We start from the raw sequence: 24,597 nt of genomic DNA, 5'->3' as shown, positions 1-24,597 counted from the left end.
TAAGACCCCCTTTTCTCTCCTGGCCTCCTTCCCAGAGCATTGCGTTCCGAAGGCAAAGGAAGGATTGGACCCTGATTAATAAAATACACACAAGGCTTGGCCAGCAAGACTCTGGGAGGAAGTGCCAATAATAATCCTCTCCACCCCTTGGCCCAGGTCGTTTTATTCACAAAAGAACTTTTTACACAGTGTTCATAAGAACCAATCAGATTTCCTCTGAGCATTTCAAAAAAACCTACCACGTGGGAGTAAGTTAGATCAGAGAAATACTTTTAACTACAAAGACTACTTGGAGTATGCATACATGTTCAGTCTAAATAAAACAGGAATCAAGGAGGAACGCATTTAGAAAACCCCGAAGGTCATAAACAGGCAGTGAAAAGGAAAGGAAGGACAGGCAAGGCAAGATGGTATCTGTTGTTGTTGTTTAGTCGCTTAGTGGTGTCCGCCTCTTCGTGACCCCTTGGACCAGAGCACGCCAGGCCCTCCTGTCTTCCACTGCCTCCCGCAGTTTGGTCAAACTCATGTTGGTAGCTTCGAGAACACTGTCCCACCATCTCGTCCTCCGTCCTCCCCTTCTCCTTGTGCCCTCCACCTTTCCCAACATCAGGGTCTTTTCCAGGGAATCTTCTCTTCTCATGAAGTGGCCAAAGTCTTGGAGCCTCAGCTTCAGGATCTGTCCTTCCAGTGAGCACTCAGGGCTGATTTCCTTCAGAATGGATTGGTTTGATCTTCTTGCAATCCATGGGACTCTCCAGGACCATAATTCAAAAGCATCAATTCTTCGGCGATCAGATAGGATCAGATCAGATAGGTGGGGATCAGATAGTATCTACCTAAAGATTAACAAAAGCTACATCAAAGCTACCTCCTAACTTTATGGCCCAGGGTGCCTAGTGAAGCAACTGGTCTGTGTTTTAGAATGCTTATACGTGCCTGTCAGGCGTAGAGAAATGGACAGTAGAAAAAACAGGGCAGAAATGCAGAGGCTCGTGGGATTTGATCAGAAATTATCGTCAATGACTCAAACCCAGTCAACGCCATGCTTTCATTGCTGACACAATGGCTTGCTGCATTTTTCACAATTCCTCATAGCAATCCCACATGACCACCACACCAGAGCCAGCTGCGTCCTCTGGACAATGGATCCCCAACTAGAGTATTGCACACCTGCAGATTAAAGGAGCGTAAGGGGGGCAAACCTCTCCATTCTGAAGGAAATCAGCCCTGAGTGCTCCCTGGAAGGACAGATCCTGAAGCTGAGGCTCCAAGACTTTGGCCACCTCATGAGAAGAGAAGACTCCCTGGAAAAGACCCTGATGTTGGGAAAGATGGGGGGCACAAGGAGAAGGGGACGACGGAGGACGAGATGGTGGGACAGTGTTCTCAAAGCTACCAGCATGAGGGAGGCAGTGGAAGACAGGAGGGCCTGGTGTGCTCTGGTCCAGGGGGTCACGAAGAGGCGGACACCACTAAACGACTAAACAACAACAAAACGATGGGGGGGGGACCTGGGGCGCACCAAAGCAATTCCTTTTATAAAGGTTGTGAGCCAGCGCTCCAGCACTCCTCGGTCCAACCTGCACCTCTGGGGTTTACTCGGAGTGTAGAGCCAGCCCATGCTCTCTCTGAGTCTCTCCCAGACCTCAGAAGAGCGCTCTGGCCGCTTGCAACGCCAATCCCAAATTCCCGGTAGCCCAAATGCCAAGCGCCTGGGCAGGTGGGGATTCCGAAACCCTGGAGTTGGCAACAACATGCGCTTCAGCGGTGAAATGAAGGAACTTTATTAGGAATAAATGGTAGGAGGAAAGCAGGCAGAAGGTCAAAACAGAATGCAAAACAAACCTGAACACCGTGGCTCTAAAATGGAACCAATCTTAGCTTATATCAAGTTTACTCACCAAGTAAAACTTGGCGTGCTCTGGTCCATGGGGTCACAAAGAGTCAGACACAACTAAGCGACTAAACAACAACACTCACCAAGAATCAGCCAGGCTGGCCAGCTTCATAGAGCGTCTGGCTTTGAAATCTCATGTTGAGAGGGCACAACTGGATCCCTGGTGTTGGGAAGGGAACTGGATCCCCCTAGATCAGTGGTGGCGAACCTTTTAGAGACTGAGCGCCCAAACTGCAACCCAAAACCCACTTATTTATTGCAAAGTGCCAACACGGCAATTTACACCTCTGTGTATAAGATGTCCCCTATTTTTGTTGTTGTTTGGTCATTTAGTCTCCTCCAGCACCGTAATTCAAAAGCATCAATACGAAGCTTATTGGTGTTAGCTTATTAGTGTCAGACGCGACAACTTTAAGAAGCAGTACTTGCAGAAAATGAACTTGTTCTTTGTAATGTTCCACATACAGTGGTGCCTCGCAAGACGAAAAGAATCCATTCTGTGATTCTCTTCGTCTAGCGGTTTTTTCGTCTTGCGAAGCAAGCCCATTGACGGATTAGCGCTATTAGCGGCTTTTAGCGGCTTATCTGCTGATTGGATCAGCTGATAAGCGGCTTAGTGGCTTAGAAAAAGGGGGGGGGGAAACCAGCAGGAACTCGCAAGACATTGTCGTCTTGCGAAGCAAGCCCATAGGAAATTCGTTTTGCGAAGCACCTCCAAAACGGAAAACTCTTTCGTCTAGCGAGTTTTCCGTCTTCCGAGGCATTCGTCTTGCGGGGCAACACTGTATGCCTTTGCAAAATATAGTTGCTCTATTCAGGCATCAGACAAAAGAACTTAAGACAAAGATTCCTGGAATAATACCTTGTTTTGCCCTGCTGGGCTTCATCAGACATGCATACTCTAAATAATACAGATAAACGCAATAAGAGAAGGGGGCTGATGCCTTGTGTCCCTTTGTCCTCCAGGAGTGGCTGCCTGCCACGTGGCCGGGGACCCCCACTATTACACTTTCGATGGCACCATGGTCTCCTTCATGGGCACCTGCACATACACCTTGGTGACGCTGTGCCACGCCGACCCCCGCCTCCCGGCCTTCAACATCACCGCCAAGAACGAGGAGCGGGGCCAGCCCGAAGCCTCCTACCTCCGCCTCGTGACCGTGGAGGTTGCCGGAGCCACGGTCACCCTGCAGAAAAGTCGGCGGGTGCTGGTAAGGGATCTTGCCCGAATGCAGGAGGGCAGAAGCAGTGGTCGTTTGCGGGGTGGGGGGTGTCTGCAAGGTTGTCTTCTTTTTATGGGGGGGGGCAGGGAGGGCTCCTGTGGAGGATGTCGAACGTCGGAAGGTTCAGTACAGGTAAAAAAGAAAGTCATTCTTCACGCAGGGCGTAGCTAAACTATGGAACTCCCTGCCACAGGGGGCAGTGATGACAGCAAAGCTAGATGGCTTTAAAAGAGGATTAAATAAATTCTTGGGTGGTGGGGAGATGGGATATAAAGGTAAAGGGTAAAGGGACCCCTGACCATTAGGTCCAGTCGTGGCCGACTCTGGGGTTGCAGCGCTCATATCGCTTTATTGGCCGAGGGAGCCGGCGTACAGCTTCCGGGTCATGTGGCCAGCAGGACTAAGCCGCTTCTGGCGAACCAGAGCAGCGCACGGAAACAGCGTTTACCTTCCCGCCAGAGCGGTACCTATTTAGCTACTTGCACTGGTGTGCTTTCGAACTGCTAGGTTGGCAGGAGCAGGGACAGAGCAAAGGGAGCTCACCCTGTCGCAAGGATTCGAACTGCTGACCTTCTGATCAGCAAGTCCTAGGCTCTGTGGTTTAGATCACAGTGCCACCTGCGTCCCTGCTTTAAAAGGTGCTTCAAAAGAGGATTAAACAAATTCTTGGGTGGTGGGGAGATGGGATATAGATGTACAGGAATGAATGAATGAATGAAGACAGCCTTGTTCCACCTCGATCTCTCGTCTCGCCACAGATTGATGGCCAACGTGTCCGGACCCCCGTGGAGGGCCGCATTCCTGGCGTCTCCATCACCACCAGCGGGATCTACGTGGTCCTGGAGACCGATTTCGGGCTGGTGGTCAAGTTTGACGGAAACCATCACCTGGAGATCCAGCTGCCTGGAACTTACTTTGACAAGGTAACTCGCGACTCAGCCGCGATGGCTGCGCTCTGCTTCCGAAGGCCAATTGCTGGAAGCCCCAGGAAGGGAGAGTTGCTCTTACGCTCGGATCCTGCTTGCGGGTTTCCCAAAATGGGCATCTGGTTGGCCACTGTGAGAACAGGATGCTGGACTAGAGGGGCTGTGGGCCTGATCCAGCATCCTGTTCTTGTGTTCTTACCTACACGCCCAGTGTCAGTTTGCATTTCTTCGTCCAAAAAGTATTGATCTGATGTGTAGAGATCTATCCTGTTCTGCTTAATTCAAGAGGGTTCTGGAAGGTTTCTTCTCTGTGTGAAAGAAGGTTCTTGTTTGGGTTATATACCTTCCGAGAAGCTGAGTACAGCTGGTTTAAACTGGTTCTATTATCATAGAATCATAGAATCCTAGAGTTGGAAGAGACCACAAGGGCCATCGAGTCCAACCCCCTGCCAAGCAGGAAACACCATCAGAGCACTCCTGACATATGGTTGTCAAGCCTCTGCTTAAAGACCTCCAAAGGAGGAGACTCCACCACACTCCTGGGCAGCAAATTCCACTGTCGAACAGCTCTTACTGTCAGGAAGTTCTTTCTAATGTTTAGGTGGAATCTTCTTTCTTGTAGTTTGGATCCATTGCTCCGTGTCCGCTTCTCTGGAGCAGCAGAAAACAACCTTTCTCCCTCCTCTATGTGACATCCTTTTCTATATTTGAACATGGCTATCATATCACCCCTTAACCTCCTCTTCTCCAGGCTAAACATGCCCAGCTCCCTTAGCCGTTCCTCATAAGGCATCGTTTCCAGGCCTTTGACCATTTTGGTTGCCCTCCTCTGGACACGTTCCAGTTGGTCAGTGTCCTTCTTGAACTGTGGTGCCCAGAACTGGACACAGTACTCCAGGTGAGGTCTGACCAGAGCAGAATACAGTGGCACTATTACTTCCCTTGATCTAGATGCTATGCTCCTATTGATGCAGCCCAGAATTATCTTTCTGTCAAGGTCACTCTGACTATAATAGTCAGGCTAGAAGCAGGCTGGGTTTCACTTTCTCTTTCTGTCTCCTTTTCTTCTGGTGTGGTGTCCTATTTTGTATGTAGTGCTATGTTTTTGTCTTATTATAAGTTATAAGTTTGAAGTCTGCTGCAACTGGATTTTTTATGGACAGTGCCAATCCTGAATGTATTGGATTTGTGACCATTATGTTCTTGCCTTCAGTAGCAGCAAAGCTCTGCTGGATGAAGTACCATTGCTTCTGGCCTAATTTTTGGGAATCCTGCAATGTGTTTTAAGTTTTTCCTCCATATGCCGCTCGTCACCCAGCCCACCCAGCCCTTTGACCCTCTGCCACATACCACCTTCCCCTCTGAAACCCCCTTGCCATCTTTTTTGACCAGTTTTGCTTTGTTTATCATCCTGAGCACCTATGCAAATTTTCCTCTGCACTTTAGACTTTTCCAGTCTTTTTCGAAGCACTTTTTCTTTCAACCCACCATTTCCCCCCCATGAAAGTTAACTGTCAGGGGTCCTTTACCTTTTTTCTTTTAAGTGCAATCGCAAACGACTCTGGGGTTGCAGCGCTAATCTTGGTTTACTGGCCGAGGGAGCCGGCGTACAGCTTCTGGGTCATGTGGCCAGCAGGACTAAGCCGCTTCTGGCGAACCAGAGCAGCGCACGGAAACGCCGTTTACCTTCCTGCCGGAGTGGTACCTATTTATCTACTTGCACTTAGTGCTTTCGAACTGCTAGGTTGGCAGGAGCAGGGACTGAGCAACGGGAGCTCACCCCGTCAATGCGGGGAATCGAACCGCCAACCTTCCTATCAGCAGGCCCTAGGCTCTGTGGTTTAGACCACAGTGAAAACCTGCTCCTTAAAGCTATCAGAAATCCATTGGAAACAGGGACACTTGGAGGGTCTGCTTTTATCTCCAAGTCTAAATGGTTTCTGGATCCCACCTGCGCCCCGAGAGCCTCCCTGTTGGTTTTCCCTCTCCCTGCCGATTTAATGTGTCCTGCACAAAAACCATAACTTCCCCCTTCCCATCCCCAGGTGTGTGGGATGTGCGGCAGCTTCAACAACCAGAGCGGAGATGACCTCCTGATGCCGAACGGGCACTTGGCCACCAACGCCAGTCAGTTTGGGAACAGCTGGAAGGCACCGGGAGATGCTGACCCAGGGTGAGGAGGCAGGGGCGTGCAATGGCGCGGCCTAGAGCATTCTGGCCAGGGAGGGTCATAGCTGTCAACTTACAGATTTGAAAATAAGGGACCAGCAGCCTCAAAAATAAGGGACCAGCAGCCAAAATAAGGGATTTTCGGAACACAGGTATGTTCTACTTCTGAGCCAAAGGCAGGAAGCCCAGCCAGCAGCCAAACGAAGCCTCAAGCAGTGGTTCCCACAGCGCAGCAACCCGGCAAAGGGGATGCAGCAAGGAAAACCACCGTCCCCTCTCCGCTGGGAAGCGCTGAGCAAAGGCGAGCCCCCAGGCAAGGCGGCCGACTTGATCGGCACAAGGCATGCAAGCTCCACCCCCCAGTCGTTCTCAGACTCCTTATTGGGTGAGCAACGCAGCCAAGCAACACAGCTGGAGCCTCCCTCCTCCCTGGCCGGCAGGGAGGGAGGGAGAGGAGCTGCTTCCTTTGAAACCCGGGAAATTTAAGGGACATCATCAATAAGGGGCAGCAGCGGGACAGGGCGCTGGGATGAGGGACTGTCCCGCCAAATAAGGGACGGTTGACAGCTATGGGCGGGGTATAAATAAAATTTATTATTATTAACTCCCTTGGGCTGCCTTTGAGGGCCTGTGTACACAGCGAGGGTTTTGAGGAGGTTGCCGCGGGCGGCAGTCGTAAAATGGCCGCTGTGGCGGTGGCGAAACACAAAATGGCTGCCACCAAGGTGACCGAGGGCCTGATAAAGAACGGTGGAGCTAGGTGGGTATCTTTAGCCTAGAGAACGGTAGGCTGAGAGGGGATAGGTTAGCCATCTCCAAAAAATCTGAAGGGACGTCACATGGAAGATGGATCAAGCTTGTTTTTTCCTGCTCCAGGATGGCTTAAAAGTTACAAGAAATGCGATTCCGACTAGACATTAGGAAGAACTTTCAGACTTCCTTGGAAGGTGGTGGTTCTCTGCTTTAAGTAGAGGTTGGGCGGCCATCTGCAAGGGATTTTTTAGCTGCGATTCCTCCATTTCAGGGGGTTGGACTGGATGACCGCTGGGGGTCCCTGCCAACAACCCTGTGATTCTTTGACAGAAAGCTTTCCCCTACATTATCATCTATGTTGTGTGATTAATGACGGGCGAGTTAAGTTCTTCCCAGACCAGTTATTTCCCCATCCCATCGGCCAGAGGGTCAAACTAGGACCTGGGAGGGAGCAGGGTTCGAATCTCCCCATGGCCACTACGAAGCTCCCTGGAGGACCTTGGGGGCCAGTCACCCTCAGCCTTACCCACCTTGCAGGGTCGTTGTGAGAATAAAATGGGGAGAACCCCTAAGCTCCTTGGGGGAGAATAGGTGGGGTTCAAATTCCTTAGTTGTCATTCCTGCATTGCGGGGGGCTGGTCTAGATGGCCCTTGGGGGCGATAGACTGTGGATATTCTTTGGGGATCGAAACCGGGAAAGGGGGGGGGCGAGAGTTTTTTAATCCAAAGGGTGTATAATTTTATGTTGTCTTTTGTTAGTATGTTTTGTATTTTATATAAAAATTGGGAAATCTGTGGAAGGGAACTTGGGTCGACCTTAGAAAAGGACATAAATGATGAGTATAGCGGTCTAATTGAGGTTTATAAGTTAAATTTGGTTAATTAAGAAGAATTAAGTAAAATAATAATAAGGTAAAGGTGGGAGACAAGAACTTGCTGAGTTAACTATTGGAATTAGGATGCAAGAAGGGGAGGTGCGGGGAAGTCAGGGAAAGTGGTTAAGAAAGTAAGGGTGTGAAATTATGCATGTTTGTCTTTGTGTTTGTGTGTCTGTGTTGTGTATTGTGTGTTTATATAAATTGTGAAAACCCAATAAAAATTAAAAAAAAAAAGATGGCCCTTGGGGGTCCCTTCCAACCCTACAGTTCTGTTAGATGTAAAATGAACAAACAACACACTCGCCCCCTCCTTCTGCCCCCAGCTGCCAGCCAGACGACCGCGAGGACCTGGAGCCCCCCTGCTCGGCCCAGGAGATGGAGCACCTTCGTGGCCAGTGCCGTGAGATCCTGGGGCCCAAGTACCAGGCCTGTCACAGCACCATCGACCCCCAGCCCTTTTTCCAGAACTGCCTGTACGACATGTGCGAGTACCAGGGCATGGCCTCCGTGCTCTGCGACAACATCCAGTCCTACGTGGAGGCCTGCAAGAGCCAAGGCGTGGACAGCATCTCCTGGAGGAACAGCACCTTCTGCCGTGAGTCAAAGACCCCCCCCAAAGCACCTCACACTGAGTGTCAGGAGTTCAGCCTACACTCGAGTAGGACCCTTGGCAGAGACACATGCCCGACTGGCATGTTCCCTCCCTCCTGGTCGATCGATTGGGAGCTTCAAAAGCTTTCTTCAGCCCGAACATCACAGCGACCAATGCCAACTGACACCGGCGCGCTTAGGGATCCGCAGAGTTTGCGCAGTTCTTGCATGACAGACCTTAGCAACTCAGCATTTTGGTTAGGTAATGGGACCCCTGACCATTAGGTCCAGTCGTGGCCGACTCTGGGGTTGCGGCGCTCATCTCGCTTTATTGGCCGATGGAGCCGGCGTACAGCTTCCAGGTCATGTGGCCAGCAGGACTAAGCCGCTTGTGGCGAACCAGAGCAGCGCACGGAAACGCCGTTTACCTTCCTGCCGGAGTGGTACCTATTTATCTACTTGCGCTTTGACGTGCTTTCAAACTTCTAGGTGGGCAGGAGCAGGGACCGAGCAACAGGAGCTCACCCCGTCATTGCGGGGATTCGAACCGCCGACCTTCTGATCAGCAAGCCCTGGGCTCTGTGGTTTAACCCACAGCGCCACCCGCGTCCCTAGCATTTTGGCTAATCTACTTTATTTACATATAAACACACACGGAGCACTACAACATGGCTCCCTCTCTCTCTCTAGCAGCATCAGAGAGCAAAGAGAAAAAGAAAAAAGGACAATAGTCCCACTTCACGGAACACAGGAACACAAACATCCTGTCTCCTGGAGTCAAAACATATACCGTCCTGTGATAGACAACAATCCCATGACTGCAATCATGGAGCAGGAATTCTAACAGTGAGGAGGCCTCTCTCCAGAGGCTTGCAAGCTCAGGGCCGTTTGATGAGCTGCTAAAAGGGTTCCTCACGAAGAACCCTTGCTGCCAAGCCAGAAGCAATTGCAGAAGCTGAACCTGAAAGGAGGAATCTTTTAATTAAAGAGGCAGGTGGCCTTTATCGCTGCACAGGACCAACTTTTTTTTTGGCTGATTTCACTTGGTTCTTTTTTATATATTTAAGATATTTATTAAAGTTTCAGCATATTACAAAAATAAGAGAAAAGAGTAAAAGAAAATAAACAAAAAAACCCAAAAATAAAAATACAAGGTAAAAACAGTTAAAAACAAGTCAGTCTTTCCATATCTTATCTTTCATTTTCTTGTTTCCCTGACCTCCTCACACCTCCCTTTTTTGTATTCCAGTTCAATTAGTTAATTCAGCAATTCCTTTCCCTCTTTGATTTTATCTTAATCTTTTATCTTAATATATTATAGCTTTAAATTATCACCTGTTAACAATCCATTTTTACATATTCCTTTATAACATTGCTGCTAAAAACCACTTAACTTCAATCCAACATCATTCTAACATTCATTACGGGACCAACTTTTAATTACTATTGTAGATCCTGGGCACTGGTGGATGGCATAGTACTATTAAAGGTCACGGCCCCATAGAACATTTTAAGCACTATTAAAACACTTTTAACAGTCATGGGAAATCCAAGGAAATGTGGAAATATTTGGGGGCTGAAGGATACTGTGTCTGGCCCCCCTGAGATCACTGGATGAAACTATGTTTTTAATTGTAACTCAATCAATCAATCAAATTGTTGAGGGCGCTGGGAATTGTAGCTCGGTGAGCTCAACGCCCCTGAGAAAATACAGTTCCCAGGGGTTTTTTTGGGAGGGAGGGAGGGGTATAAATTCAATCAATAAATCAATACAAAAATTTTGTTGCGGGTGCTGGGAATTTCAGCTCGTTGAGCTCAGCGCCCTGAACAAACTACAGTTCCCAGGGTTCTTTGGGAGGAAAGCTGCAGTATAAGAGTGCTCTCAACGTAAGGAGCAGGTGCCATAGCAAACCCCTTCTTTTTTATGCTCCCAGCTGATTGCGGGGGAAAGCGACCTATTAGCACCTAAAAGAGCCACGCTCTTTACGTAGTACGTAGAAAACACCTCTATTCCTAAAAGCCCCCGTCTCCTCTTCCCCGCCTCCCCCTTCCTTCCCCTGCAGCCCTGCCCTGCCCGGCTCACAGCCACTACACCGAGTGCTCCTCTCCCTGCCCGGCCACCTGCTCCAACCTCTACGCCCCAGCCAGCTGCCAGCGCCCCACGATCTGCGTGGAGGGGTGCGCCTGCGACCGGGGCTACGTGCTGAGCGACGACAGCTGCATCTTGATGCGGGACTGCGGGTGTGTGAGCACCCAGAACGAGTACTACAACGTAAGTGGAAGGGAACTCCCAGCACGGTCGCAGCAGCCGGCCGGCAGTCGTAGAATTGTCAGAGTTGCAACGCAGGAATCTTTTGCCCAGTGTGAGACTCGAACACAGGACCCTCAGATTAAGGGTCTGGGGCTGATGGGAATAGTAGTGTGGAACATGGGGCTTGGTTGCCGTCGGGCTGATGCTCCTAAGAGAAGCCGGACGAAGAAGTCCAGATAACGAAGAAGTCCAGATAACGAAGAAGCTGCCACTCTCACAATAGCTTCTGCAAATCATTTATTAAACGTGATGTTTTGAGGTCAAGCCTCTGTTGGGCGATGGGAGAAATATGACCTGCTGAAATATACTCAGAGTTGAGAGTGGATTTCATGCTCTTTATTCAGCTCATAGTGGTGAGGAGGAATGGAAGTTCCCCCAGAATGTCTGCTTTATATACATTATTTACACAATGGGCCCCACGTGATTGGCTAATTCCGGGATTCACCTGTAGGCCAATCAGGTTGCAGATTCACTTCTACCTGGAGCTGGATTGGGTGGCTCCTGTGGACCAATCAGACTGCTGCATTCTGAATCCTATTGTTCTAGAACCAATCAGACTGCTGCATTTTGGATCCTATTGTTCTAGGGCCAATCAGACTGCTGCATTCTGAATCCTATTGTTCTAGGACCAATCAGACTGCTGCATTCTGGATCCTATTGTTCTAGGGCCAATCAGACTGCTGCATTCTGAATCCTATTCTTCTAGGACCAATCAGACTGCTGCATTCTGAATCCTATTGTTCTAGGACCAATCAGACTGCTGCATTTTGGATCCTGTTCAACTCAGTACATGACACCTGCCTTGCAGAGTTGGGGACGGGTCTTGACGTAGCCCCCTAACTGCCTCCCCTCTGCCTTTGCAGCCTGGAGAAACCTGGGTGACGGCCAATTGCCTCGACCGCTGCACCTGCCTCGGGAACGGGAAGATCACCTGCCAGTCCTTCCGGTGCCTGGATGGGTCTGTGTGCGCCCTCAGCAGCGCGGGGCTTCACTACTGCCGCCCAAACAGTGAGTGGGAAGCGGGGGCAGCAGTGGGAGGGGGGGCTGAGATGGCGGAGAGGAGGGGAACTGGGAGAGCAGCAGCACCCAGGCAGGTTCAGTCGGTCCAGCCGTTGGGAAAGGAAGTAGTTCTCCAGCTGCCTAGGCTGGACTACCGCAACGCACTCTACTCTGGGGCTGCCCTTGGAGACCGTATTTTTCGCTCCATAAGACGCACCTGACCATAAGACACACGAATTAGAGAAGGAAAACAAGGAAAAAAAATATTCTGAACAAAACAGTGGATGTATGATTTTTGAGGTTCATGCTGTGGCCACAGACATGTGATCGGATGGTGAATTTGGGGTGACCCAGTGCAAAAATCCTGAGGATCCATGGGCTTTTACCTCCCCCCCTCCCAGGCAGCCTCCTTTATCGCTAGCATCCCTTATCTCCTCCTCAAGGTCCTCCGTGGGGCATACCAGGAGAGGCGGTCCCGTAGGTACGAGGGTCCTAGGCCGCATAGGGCTTTAAAGGTCAAAACCAGCACCTTCAACCTGACCCTGTACTCCACCGGGAGCCAGTGCAGTTGGTATAGCACCGGGTGAATATGATCCCGTGGCAAGGACCCTGTAAGGAGCCTCGCTGCGGCATTCTGCACCCGCTGGTCTTCCAGTTGATCATTCATTCACCCCACACATTTCAAGTAGTTCTCCCCATCACTTTCCAAGCAGCACAACATCCGTGTTTCTCTTTTTGGTGGTGATGTTGCGTTAGGGCGTTTATTGTGTGTTAATTGTGCAGACCTAAAGCCTAACTCATGGGGATGCAGGTGGCGCTGTGGGTTAAACCACAGAGCCTAGGGTTTGCCGATCAGAAGGTCGGCGGTTCGAATCCCCGTGACGGGGTGAGCTCCCGTTGCTCGGTCCCAGCTCCTGCCAACCTAGCAGTTCAAAAGCACGGCAAAGTGCAAGTAGATAAATAGGTACCGCTCTGGCGGGAAGGTAAACGGCGTTTCCGTGCGCTGCTCTGGTTCGCCAGAAGCAGCTTAGTCCTGCTGGCCACATGACCCGGAAGCTGTACGCCGGCTCCCTTGGCCAACAAAGCGAGATGAGAGCCGCAACCCCAGAGTCAGCCACGACTGGACCTCATGGTCAGGGGTCCCGTTACCTAAAGCCTAACACGGCACTGGTGGTGGTGCTGAGAAAGATGCCATGTTGCCAAGAACAGGGAGAATCCATAGGTGCCCATCGGTTGGCAGAGATGGTGGGGAAATCTCCCCTGCAATGGGGGCCTTGTCAAAAAGGACTGTGATTCCGGAAGGAATGGCTGCTTCCGAGAACGTCATGGCCTTATTACAGAGCGAGAAAACTGTATTTGTCAGGAATCGAAAACCCTGCAGATATTCACTCAGAAAGGTTGTCAGTGATATGGGCTTCAGATTTTTGAGAAAAAGTACAGGTGGGGCTGATGGGAATTGTCAGTCCAAGATACCTGGATGGTACCAATTTAGGGCTCATTCATATATTTAAAATATGGTTTACATTTAGGGGTATCAGTTGGTCGTATTAAATTTATTTTTGCATCCCACCACCCCCAATTAACATTTCGAAGGAGCGTCTCCACCCCCATTGCTCAGCTTGGACACTGAGGTCCAGCTCCGAGGGCCTTCTGGTGGTTCCCTCCCTGCGAGAAGCCAAGTTACAGGGAACCAGGCAGAGGGCCTTCTCGGTGGTGGCGCCCGCCCTGTGGAATGCCCTCCCATCAGATGTCAAAGAGAACAGCAACTACCAGACTTTTAGACAACATCTGAAGGCAGCCCTGTTTAAGGAAGCTTTTAATATTTGAGGCATTACTGTATTTTAAAATTCTTTTGGAAGCCGCCCAGAGTGGCTGGGGAAGCCCAGCCAGATGGGCGGGGTCTAAATAACAAATTATTATTATTATTCGAAAAATAGCAATGCAAGGGCTTGGCCTCGAGACACAGTAAGGACATTTCCTCTGAGCATGTGCAGAATGCTCACCCGCAAATTTTTACTTTCCTAACTTGGCTCTCCTCCTTCCCAGGATTCCACCAGTGCGTGATTTCCGGAGACCCGCACTACAACACTTTCGACAACTTCGCCCACCACTTCCAGGGGCGCTCCACTTACACCTTGACCAGGACCCTGGCTGACCTTCCGGAGTCTCTCGAACCCCTCTCCGTGTCGGGCAGGAACCGCCGCCGCTTCCCTTTCCAAAGCTTCTCCTTCCTGCGTGAAGTCTACGTCGAGGTGTACGGCTACAGCATCCAGTTGTTGCAGGGGAGGAAGATGGCGGTGAGAGCCCAAGACGACGTGGAAAACCCTGCGAGGCTTTTGGGGGGGGTCCCCTCCTGCAGATCACTTGCCCCCTGAGCAAACGGGGACCCGCGTTTCCACCTCCTCCTGCTCTTAAACACGGATGCCGTATGAGGATTCGTGAAGCCGAACGTTGGAATATTCTGTACAGATAAAAGGAAGTCCATCTTTCCGCAGTGCAGAGTTTAACTGTGGAACTCCCTGCCACTGGAGCCACTAACTTAGATGGCTTTAAAAGAGGATCAGATTCGTGGAGGAGAGGGGCCACTGTGAGGACAGGATGCTAGCTAGGAGCCACTGATAGCCCCCTCCTCCTCCATGGATTTGCCCAGTCCTCTTTTGAAGCCATATGTGTTAGTGGCAATGGGACGCGGGTGGCGCTGTGGGTTAAACCACAGAGCCTAGGACTTGCCAGTCAGAAGGTCGGCGGTTCGAATCCCCGCAACGGGTTGAGCTCCCGTTGCTCGCTCCCTGCTCCTGCCAACCTAGCAGTTCGAAAGCACACCAGTGCAAGTAGATAAGTAGGTACTGCTCCGGCGGGAAGGTGAACGGCGTTTCTGTGTGCTGCTCTGGTTCGCCAGAAGCAGCTTAGTCCTGCTGGCCACAAACCCGGAAGCTGTACACTGGCTCCCTTGGCCTGTAAAGCGAGATGAGCGCCGCAACCCCAGAGTCGGCCACGACTGGACCTAATGGTCAGGGGTCCCTTTACCTTTACCTTTATGTTGGTGGCAGGGAGTTCCATAGTTTAACTATCTGTCCTAATCGTCCAACATGTGGCTTAATGGGATGCCCTCAAGTTCTAGTGCAGGGGTCAGCAAACGTTTTCAGCAGGGGGCCAGTCCACTGTCCCTCAGACCTTGTGTGGGGCCGGATTATATTTTGGAAAATAATAATAATGAACGAATTCCTATGCCCCACAAATAACCCAGTGATGCATTTTAAATAAAAGCACACATTCTACTCATGTACCGTATTTTTCGCTCTATAAGACAGACCCGACCATAAGACGCACCTAGTTTTAGAGGAGGAAAACAAGAAAAAAAATATTCTGAATCTGCGCAGCGCCTCTCCAGCGAAGCGAAGTCAGAATAGCAAGAGGGATTGCTGCACAGCTAAAGCAGCAATCCCTCTTGCTGTTCTGGCTTCTGGGATAGCTGCGCAACCTGCATTCGCTCCATAAGACGCACACACATTTCCCCTTACTTTTTAGGAGGGGAAAAGTGAGTCTTATAGAGCAAAAAATACGGTAAAAACACCAGGCAGGCCCCACAAATAACCCAGAGGTGCATTTTAAAGAAAAGGACACATTCTACTCATGTAAAAACACGCAGGCTGGATTTAGAAGGCGATTGGGCTGCATCTGGCCCCTGCGGCCTTAGTTTGCCTACCCGTGTTGTAGTGTTACGAGAGACGGAGGAAAAAACACACCTTTTTCTATCTAGTTTCTGTGCGTATCATTTTTATGAACTCCTATCATGTGGCCTCTTGGCTGCCTTTTCTCTAAATGAAGCAGTCCCAAACGCTGCAAGGTTTTTCTTCGCTCCATCCCTTGTTACAGATAGGTAACCGTGTTGGTCTGCCATAGTCAAAATAAAAAAGGTCCTACCAGTAGCACCTTAAAGACCAACTAAGTTAGTTCTTGGTATGAGCTTTCGTGTGCATGCACACTTCTTCAGATACACTGAAACAGAAGTTGCCAGATCCTTCTATATAGTGAGAAGGTGGGGAGGGGTATTACTCAGAAGGGTGGTGGGAATGGGAGATTGGCAGATAGCTGAGATGAGCCTGTTGACGACTCTTAACGACTGCAATAGGTCTTACAGGAAAAGGCAAGGGGTGAGAAGGTGAAAAATGGCTTAGTCATGTATAATGAGATAAGAATCCAATGTCTTTGTTCAGACCAGGTCTCTCCATGGTTTTAAGTTTGGTAATGAGTTGCAATTCAGCAGCTTCTCTTTCCAGTCTATTTCTGAAATTCCTTTGTAGTAAAACAGCTACTTTGAGATCTTGTATAGAATGTCCTGGGAGATTGAAGTGTTCTCCTACTGGTTTCTCTGTTTTGTGATTCTTGATGTCAGATTTGTTGGAAATTTGTTGAAAACCACCCTTCTGAGTAATACCCCTCCCCACCTTCTCACTATATAGAAGGATCTGGCAACTTCTGTTTCAGTGTATCTGAAGAAGTGTGCTTGCACACGAAAGCTCATACCAAGAACTAACTTAGTTGGTCTTGAAGGTGCTACTGGAAGGATTTTTTTTATTTTGTCCATCCCCTTGATCACTGTTGATTGCCCATTCTTTCGAGTTTTATTTATTTATTAGCGTTCTTATGTTACATCGGTAAACGTTATCATATTACATCGCAAGGCTTATTATAATATAATTTTCAGCATGTATACAAAGTTTATGTACACAGTTTATATACCTAAAGAAAAGAAACAAGGACAAAAAACTATTCCAAAATCATATATGTACCAACACATTGGATTTCCTGTCTATCCCGTTGTATATTCCTTTTTTTACAAATGAATGTGCTTTTATTATTGTATATTTCTTTACATTTTATCTAATACATTCCTATATCAACATGTACCCTTGGTCTTATTTCTCAACTCAGTCTCTCTCCAACGTCAGTCGAATGTTAGCATAGATAGCGAACCTTTACTATATTTTTCAACATATATCTTATCTCTATCCCGCTTTTCTACATACTCTGGCTTCTCCGCACATCGTATAAATCTTTCGCCTTTTCGATTGCCCTTTCCAGGTAAATGGCGTGATGGTCACCACCCCGTACTCGCCCCGGGATGGGCTCCAGATCACCCAGAGAGGCCGCACCATCTGCGTGGAAACGGACTTTGGGCTCTCCGTTTACTTCGATGGCCAGGATTTTGGTGGTGAGGATTGTTGTTGTTGTTGAGTCATTTAGTCGCGTCCGCCTCTTCGTGACCCCCTGGACTTTTTTGCTCTATAAAACTCACTTTTTTGCTATAAAACTATAAAACTCTATAAAAAACTATAAAACTCGATAAAACTCGTATTTTTTGCTCTACAAAACTCACTTTTCCCCTCCTCAAAAGTAAGGGGAAATGTGTGTGTGTCTTATGGAGCGAATGCAGGCTGTGCAGCTATCCCAGAAGCCAGAACAGCAAGAGGGATCGCTGCTTTCACTGCGCAGCGATCCCTCTTGCTGTTCTGGCTTCTGGGAATCAGAATATTTTTTTTCTTGTTTTCCTCCTCCATAAACTAGGTGCGTCTTGTGGTCTGGTGCGTCTTATAGAGCAAAAAATACACTGCAGAATCTGAATATGTGGAAGGCTCAAAGATTGTCCCCACCCCAACCGGTCTAGGGCTGCCCCGATGTGGTCACTGCTTTCACCCCTCTTTCTCTCCACCCCACCCAGAGATCGTCCTCCCCAGCACCTATCGGAACTACGTGGGAGGGCTCTGCGGGAATTACGATGGGCAGCGGAACAACGAGTACATGAAACCCGACAGAACGTGGACCCGGAGCCTCAACACCTTTGGGAACAGCTGGGAAGTCATGGTCCCCAGCAGAGAAAAGGAGGCTGGCAGCCATCCGCGCATCAGGTCAGCCCCTGGGGCAGCTCTTGTCCCTCATGCTTCTCCCTCATTCAGCAGTTAATCTCTAAACAAGAAGCAGAGAGCTGGGTCTCAAACTCCCTAGAGAACCAGACCTTGCTGTTAGCAGACAGGGACCAGGGCTCTGATAACACTAAAAGGTAAAGGGACCCCTGACCATTAGGTCCAGTCGTGACTGACTCTGGGGTTGTGGCGCTCATCTTGCTTTACTGGCTGAGGGAGCTGGCATACAGCTTCCAGGTCATGTGGCCAGTATGACTAAGCCGCTTCTGGCGAACCAGAGCAGCGCACGGAAACGCTGTTTACCTTCCCGCCGGAGCGGTACCTATTTATCTACTTGCACTTTGATGTGCTTTTGAACTGCTAGGTTGGCAGGAGCAGGGACCGAGCAACGGGAGCTAACCCCGTTGCGGGGATTCAAACCGCCGACCTTCTGATCGGAAAGTCCTAGACTCTGTGGTTTAACCCACAGCGCCACCCGCGTCCCATCTGATAACACTACGCTGAGCAAAACAGAGCAAAAACAGTAGCCCTATGCGGCCTAGGACCCACGTACCTACGGGACCGCCTCTCCTGGTCTGCCCCGCGGAGGACCTTAAGGTCCACAAATGACAACATTCTGGAGGTCCCAGGTCGCAAGGTGGTTAGATTGGTCTCAACTAGGGCCAGGGCCTTTTTAGTACTGGCCCCGACTTGGTGGAACGCTCTGTCACAAGAGACTAGGGCCCTGCGGGACTTGACAGCTTTCCGCAGGGCCTGCAAGACAGAGCTGTTCCGCCTGGCCTTTGGTTTGGACTCGGTCTGACCCTTATGTTTCCCTCCCCTTTTATGGTCTGGATTTATCGGCTATTTTAAAATGGGGCTACATTTTAAATTGCATTTTAACCTGTATTTTACATTGGTTTTCTCTCCCCCCCCCCTTTCCCCCTTATTATGTTTTTACTGTGCTTTTATTGGTGTTAGCCGCCCTGAGCCTGGCTTTGGCCGGGGAGGGCGGGGTATAAACAAAACTATTATTAATAATAATAATAATTTGAGATCATTTTGAGAACAAGATGTTGGGTCATATGGGAGTTTAGATGCACTAAAAGGGGCCCCTTTGGCCTGATCCTGCAGCTCTTCTTATGTTCTGAGGAGAAAGGAACAGGGAGGATTTGTCTTTCTCAGCTCAGACCTTGTACACAGCAGGGAGACATCCAACCAAACATACAGAGAGGAAAAACTCCTTTTCTTCTTCTTCCCACCACAAAGGCGCGAGGAACCATCAGATGAAGTCGAGTCGGGCTTTGAAGTCGCCTGCAGCCCAGAGCAGCTGATATCTGTCAACGGGACGGGCGTCTGTGGGGCCCTCTCTGACCCCCAGGGGCCGTTCTCCGCCTGCCACGGTGTCCTGTCGCCCAGCCCTTTCCAAGAGTGAGTGTGCCCAGAGCGCAGGCGTGGGCGGGCGGCTGGGAAGGGAGCGCGTCCGTGCGCAAGCTGACGCAGGCGCGCATTTGTGCGCAAGAGAGCCCATTTCCTTCCTTCTCTCTCTCTCCCAGGAACTGCGTGTACGACCTCTGCGCTCTCATGGGCGACACTGAGCTCTTATGCCAAGATTACGATGCCTATGCCAAGCTCTGCCAGGAGGAGGGGGTCACGCTGGGAGCCTGGAGGCAGAAGACGGGCTGCGGTAAGGGAATCCCCCATCTAAAAAAAAACTATCTCACACCCTTCCTTGCCCAGCTGCAACACAACAGCCATGCCATGCTGCCAGACGGTCTTGCTCTGTCGTAGCTGCCGCCGTCACCCTTCTGCACCCCCCAATAGGAGGGGACTTTTTAAAAGGCCATTTCCGTAGCACCCCCAGTCCAGCCTGCAGCCTGGCACTCCACACTCTCCCTGAGTCTCTCCCAGACTTCAGAAGAACTCTCTGGTCACTTGAAGCGCCAATCTTAAACTCCTGGTAGCCTGAATGCCAAGCGCCCGGGCAGGTGGGGATTCCGAAACCCTGAGGTTGGCTGGCAAGCAACACTTCAGCAGTCAAATGAAGGAACTTTAGTAGGAATAAAAGGTAGGGGGAAAGCAGGCAGGAGGTCAAAACAGAACGCAAAATAAACCGAAGCCCTGTGGCTCTAAAACGGAACCCACCCGTAATCTTTCGTTTGGTGTTTTTGGATGAATCTGGTTTATAGATAACAACGAAGACACGTTTTTGTTGTACAGATGGAATTATGGACAATAAAACATGGGGTTTTAAAAATATAAATAAATAAATAAAGCTGAGCTCTGTAGCTCTAAAATGGAACCAGTCCTAGCTTATCCACGAACCTCGTCGTTCAAGTTTACTCCCCAAGAATCTGCAAGGCTGGCCAGTTTCACAAAAGATCCCAGCTTGGATCCCCAGCACTGGAAGGAGAACCGGATCCCCTGATGTTGGGGGGCAGACAAGGCGCAAGAAGCATCTCAGCTTTTTAAAGGGTCTACCAGGACACTGAGGTCCAGCTCCGAGGGCCTTCTGGTGGTTCCCTCACTCCAAAAAGCCAAGTTACAGGGAACCAGGCAGAGGGCCTTCTCAGTGGTGGCGCCCGCCCTCCCAATATATGTCGAAGAGAACAACTACTACCAGACTTTTAGAAAACATCTGAAGGCTTTTAGGGAAGCTTTTAATCTTTGATGCATTACTGTATTTTAATATTTTGTTGGAAGCCGCCCAGAGAGGCTGGGGAAGCCCAGCCAGATGGGTGGGGTATAAATAATAAAAAAATATTATTATTATTTCCTCTCCTCGTGAGAGGGGTGTGCGACAGACTCCCTTAGGGCCTGAGCTGTCCTCCATTTCTCCTCCTTCACAACCCCTTACCCCTCGGCCGAGGGCCCCATGTCCAGAGAATGGGGTCACATCCAGGGCCCACACCCCAGAGGGTAGGGCTCAGACCAGTGGGTTCAAATGACAAGGAAGGAGATCCTCTCCGATTGAGTCTGTTCCCCTGCTCTTATCGCCAGAAAGTACTTAAGGCAGCCCTGTTCAGGGAAGTTTTTAATGTATGATATTTTAGTGTTTTTTTGGTTTCTATGGAAGCCGCCCAGAGTGGCTGGGGAAACCCAGGCAGATGGGCGGGGTACAAATAATAAATTTATTATTATTATTATTATTATTATTATTATTATTATTATTATTACGTCCTCAGGTTTGTCTGGAATCCCCTTTATTGTCATTTGAATCCGACAGAGGCTTTTCTTTTCTTTTTTTTATAATATTTTATTAGGTTTTATCAATAAAGAGATTCAAAAGAATACAAAAACAGAAAAATACAAAATACAAAAATACAAACATTAAACACAAAAAAGACAGGAAAAAATGAAAAAACAAAAACACATAAAAAAGAAAACAAAACTCCCTCTTTTTAAATTTCTCTTTAGTTAACTTATTTTCCTGACTTCCTCACGCCTCCCTTTTTTGTATCCCTTTTCTTAAAATTTAGTTCAGCAAATTCCTATCCAGTTTAACTTATCTATTATCAATCCCATCTTACATTTTACCTTGGTGCTAGAACCCCATCAGTTCATTTCAACGTCATCAGCATTCAAAAATTGTACAATGTTTCTGTAAATAATTTTTAAATTTCCTCCAATCTTCTTCCACCGACTCTTCTCCCTGATCTCGAATTCTGCCAGTCATTTCCGCCATTTCCATATAGTCTATTAGTTGCATTTGCCATTCTTCCAGGGTGGGTAGATCTTGTGTCATCCAATAGGATAAAGTGATAGAGGCTTTTCTTCTTTTAAACGTTCTACCACCCACCCGTTTTGTCCCCCGCAGAGATCTCGTGCCCGCCTCACACCACCTACAAATCTTGCATGACCGCCTGCCCCGACAGCTGTGCCAACATGGCCGCCCAGTCGGAGTGCGATGCCCCTTGCGTGGAGGGCTGCGCCAGCGACCCCGGCTACGTCCTCAGCGGGCTGGACAGCGTCCCCTACAACCAGTGCGGCTGCACTGACAACAACCAGTATTACCAGGTAGGCGGGGAGGAATAGGGAGGAAACCCCTGGCTGCTGCCGGTCAGTTGAGTGGTTCTGAATCCTGGAAACCGCCGGAGGAGAGCAGGGCGTCTCCACCCCCATCATTCTGCCCGGACGCTGAGGTCCAGCGCCGAGGGACTTCTGGCGGTTCCCTCATTGCGAGAAGCAAAGCTACAGGGAACCAGGCAGAGGGCCTTCTCGGTATTGGCGCCCGCCCTGTGGAACGCCCTCCCATCAGATGTCAAAGCAATAAACAACTACCTGACATTCAGGAGACATCTTAAGGCAGCCCTGTTCAGGGAAGTTTTTAACGTGTGATATTTTACTGTATTTTTGGTTTCTATGGAAGCCGCCCAGAGTGGCTGGGGAGGCCCAGCCAGATGGGCGGGGTATAAATAAATAATAATAATAATAATAATAATAATAATAATAATAATAAATTTATTATTATTATTATTATTATTATTATTATTATTATTATTATTATTATCAGCTGCTGTGAATCTGGTTAAGGGATAGACTCAACCCTGGGTGTACCTAGAGCAGGGGTCAGCAAACTTTTCCAGCAGGGGGCCGGTCCACTGTCCCTCAGAGCTTGTGGGGGGCCGGACTGTATTTTGAAAAAAAATATATGAACCTATCCTATGCCTCACAAATGCATTTTAAATAAAAGGACACATTCTGCTCATGTAAAAACACACTGATTCCCAGACCGTCCGCAGGCCAGATTTAGAAGGCGATTGAGCCGGATCCGGCCCCCAGGCCTTACTTTGCCTACTCATGACCTAGAGGTTGGCTAGGATGGGCGCAGGGCCTCAAAAATCACAGCTCTCCACTCTGGCTCAGAGGGGCTAGGAGCCTGCCTGACTGCCCAGCACTCTGGACGGCGGCCGGGCGAGGTGTGCAGGCTTCTCTGGGCACCTTGGCAGAGGAATCTGGTTGGTGGTGTGTGGCCGCAAAGATGGAGGGAAGAAGGATGGAGAGAGCTGATGAGAGTTAAAGGAAGATGTAGTGGTTGGGAGTTACTCGTGCGTAATCCTGCTCCGTTTGAGCATTGGATTGCCTGGTTAAACCCTCCGGACTGCACAGCCCATCTCAGCGTGGCTGCCCTTAGTCACTCGTAGAATCTGTCTGTGGGCGTTTCTTAAAGCGCTGCCAACATAAGAGTTGTTTGACGCCTAAGCGTCTCTGCCTCTCACTGCGCGGGAGTCTCCTGCGCAGGGTGGGCGTGGGCAGCGGGGTGCTTGGGCTCTCCTCACTAACTTCCAACGAAGAATCCTGGAGCCCCTGCACCTCCCTGTCCCGTTGCTCTCCCTGATCCCTGGTGTTACACTCATTCTCCTCCTTCTCCCGTGCCTCTGATGTCAGTTCCCTGACAGAAGAGATGAAGAAAGGAAGGAAGGAAGGAAGGAAGGAAGGAAGGAAGGAAGGAAGGAGGCAGCGAGCGGAGGGGGGCAGGAAATCACTGGCGGAGTGCCAAAGACAATAGATTTGAGCAAAGGTTTTCAGTTTCTGGTCCATGGTCCCTCCCGGTTTTGGCGGTGCCAATACACTCTCTTGACAAAGGTGGGCTACAGTTTTCCCAGAGTGGCACTGATATTCTTCCCCACGCCCCGGTTTCTCCCCAGATCAACGACACTTTCTTCACGGAGGACTGCTCCAAAAGATGCACCTGCCGCAATACGGGGACTCTGGAGTGTGAGCTTGTGGCCTGTGCCAAGGGGGATGCCTGCGCTGTGGTAAACTTCACCCGCGGATGCTACAGAGGTGAGAAAGGCTTGGTTAGGGACGAGGTGGGAGGAGAGGGTTGAGCCAGCAATGTGATGCAGCAGCAAAAAAGGCTAATGCTGTTCTAGGCTGCATCCACAGAAGTCTAGTGTCCAGATCAAGGGCGGTCTTAGTCCCACTCTATTCTGCCTTGGTCAGACCCCACCTGGAGTCCTGTGTCCAGTTCTGGGCGCCACAATTTAAGGAGGATATTGACAAACTGGAAGGTGGGCAGAGGAGGGCGACCAGGATGATGAAGGGCCTGGAAAGTGAGCCTCACGAGGAATGGTTGAGGGCATTGGGTACGTTTAGCCTGGAGGAGACTGAGAGGGGATACGATTTCCCCTCTGAAGGGCTGCCAGATATTTATCAGAAAATGGTAAGAGTTGGACACCCAATACAACCCCCCGCAACCCAGATAGATAGATAGCTATAGATGATAGATAGCTAGATAGCTAGCTAGATAGCTAGCTAGCTAGATAAATAGATGATAGATAGAATCATAGAATCATAGAATGATAGAGTTGGAAGAGACCACAAGGGCCATCGAGTCCCACCCCCTGCCAAGCAGGAAACACCATCAGAGCACTCCTGACATATGGTTGTCAAGCCTCTGCTTAAAGACCTCCAGAGTAGGAGACTCCACCACACTCCTTGGCAGCAAATTCCACTCTCGAACAGCTCTTACTGTCAGGAAGTTCTTCCTAATGTTTAGGTGGAATCTTCTTTCTTGTAGTTTGGATCCATTGCTCCGTGTCCGCTTCTCTGGAGCAGCAGAAAACAACCTTTCTCCCTCCTCTATGTGACATCCTTTTATATATTTGAACATGGCTATCATATCACCCCTTAACCTCCTCTTCTCCAGGCTAAACATGCCCAGCTCCCTTAGCCGTTCCTCATAAGGCATCGTTTCCAGACCTTTGACCATTTTGGTTGCCCTCCTCTGGCTCTGGATAGATAGATGATAGATAGATAGATAGATGATAGATAGATAGATAGATAGATAGATAGATAGATAGATAGATAGATGATAGATAGATAGATAGATAGATAGATAGATAGATAGATGATAGATAGATAGATGATAGATGATAGATAGATAGATAGATAGATAGATAGATGATAGATAGATAGATAGATGATAGATAGATAGATATCTT

The 24,597-nt window shown here is 49.4% G+C and overlaps 1 protein-coding gene across 1 annotated transcript in view; it reads left to right on the top strand.

Moving 5' to 3' along the window:
• ZAN (zonadhesin) overlaps positions 1-24,597 on the top strand; it is a 41,902-nt gene that overhangs the window by 13,097 nt on the left and 4,208 nt on the right. Inside the window, exons 9-21 of the mRNA XM_083472490.1 lie at positions 2,864-3,108; positions 3,879-4,043; positions 6,092-6,219; positions 8,170-8,441; positions 10,501-10,709; positions 11,612-11,756; positions 13,794-14,044; positions 16,833-16,962; positions 17,470-17,656; positions 18,920-19,081; positions 19,207-19,337; positions 21,468-21,667; positions 23,299-23,437. Coding sequence (XP_083328616.1) covers positions 2,864-3,108; positions 3,879-4,043; positions 6,092-6,219; positions 8,170-8,441; positions 10,501-10,709; positions 11,612-11,756; positions 13,794-14,044; positions 16,833-16,962; positions 17,470-17,656; positions 18,920-19,081; positions 19,207-19,337; positions 21,468-21,667; positions 23,299-23,437 — 2,364 coding nt within the window. The remainder of the gene's footprint in view (positions 1-2,863; positions 3,109-3,878; positions 4,044-6,091; positions 6,220-8,169; positions 8,442-10,500; positions 10,710-11,611; positions 11,757-13,793; positions 14,045-16,832; positions 16,963-17,469; positions 17,657-18,919; positions 19,082-19,206; positions 19,338-21,467; positions 21,668-23,298; positions 23,438-24,597) is intronic.

The sequence above is a fragment of the Podarcis liolepis genome, assembly GCF_965112155.1.
Source record: "Podarcis liolepis genome assembly, chromosome: 13".
NCBI classification, from domain to species: domain Eukaryota; kingdom Metazoa; phylum Chordata; class Lepidosauria; order Squamata; family Lacertidae; genus Podarcis; species Podarcis liolepis.
The sequence above is the reverse complement of the archived record's forward strand: the minus strand, read 5'-3'. Positions and strand labels throughout refer to the sequence as shown.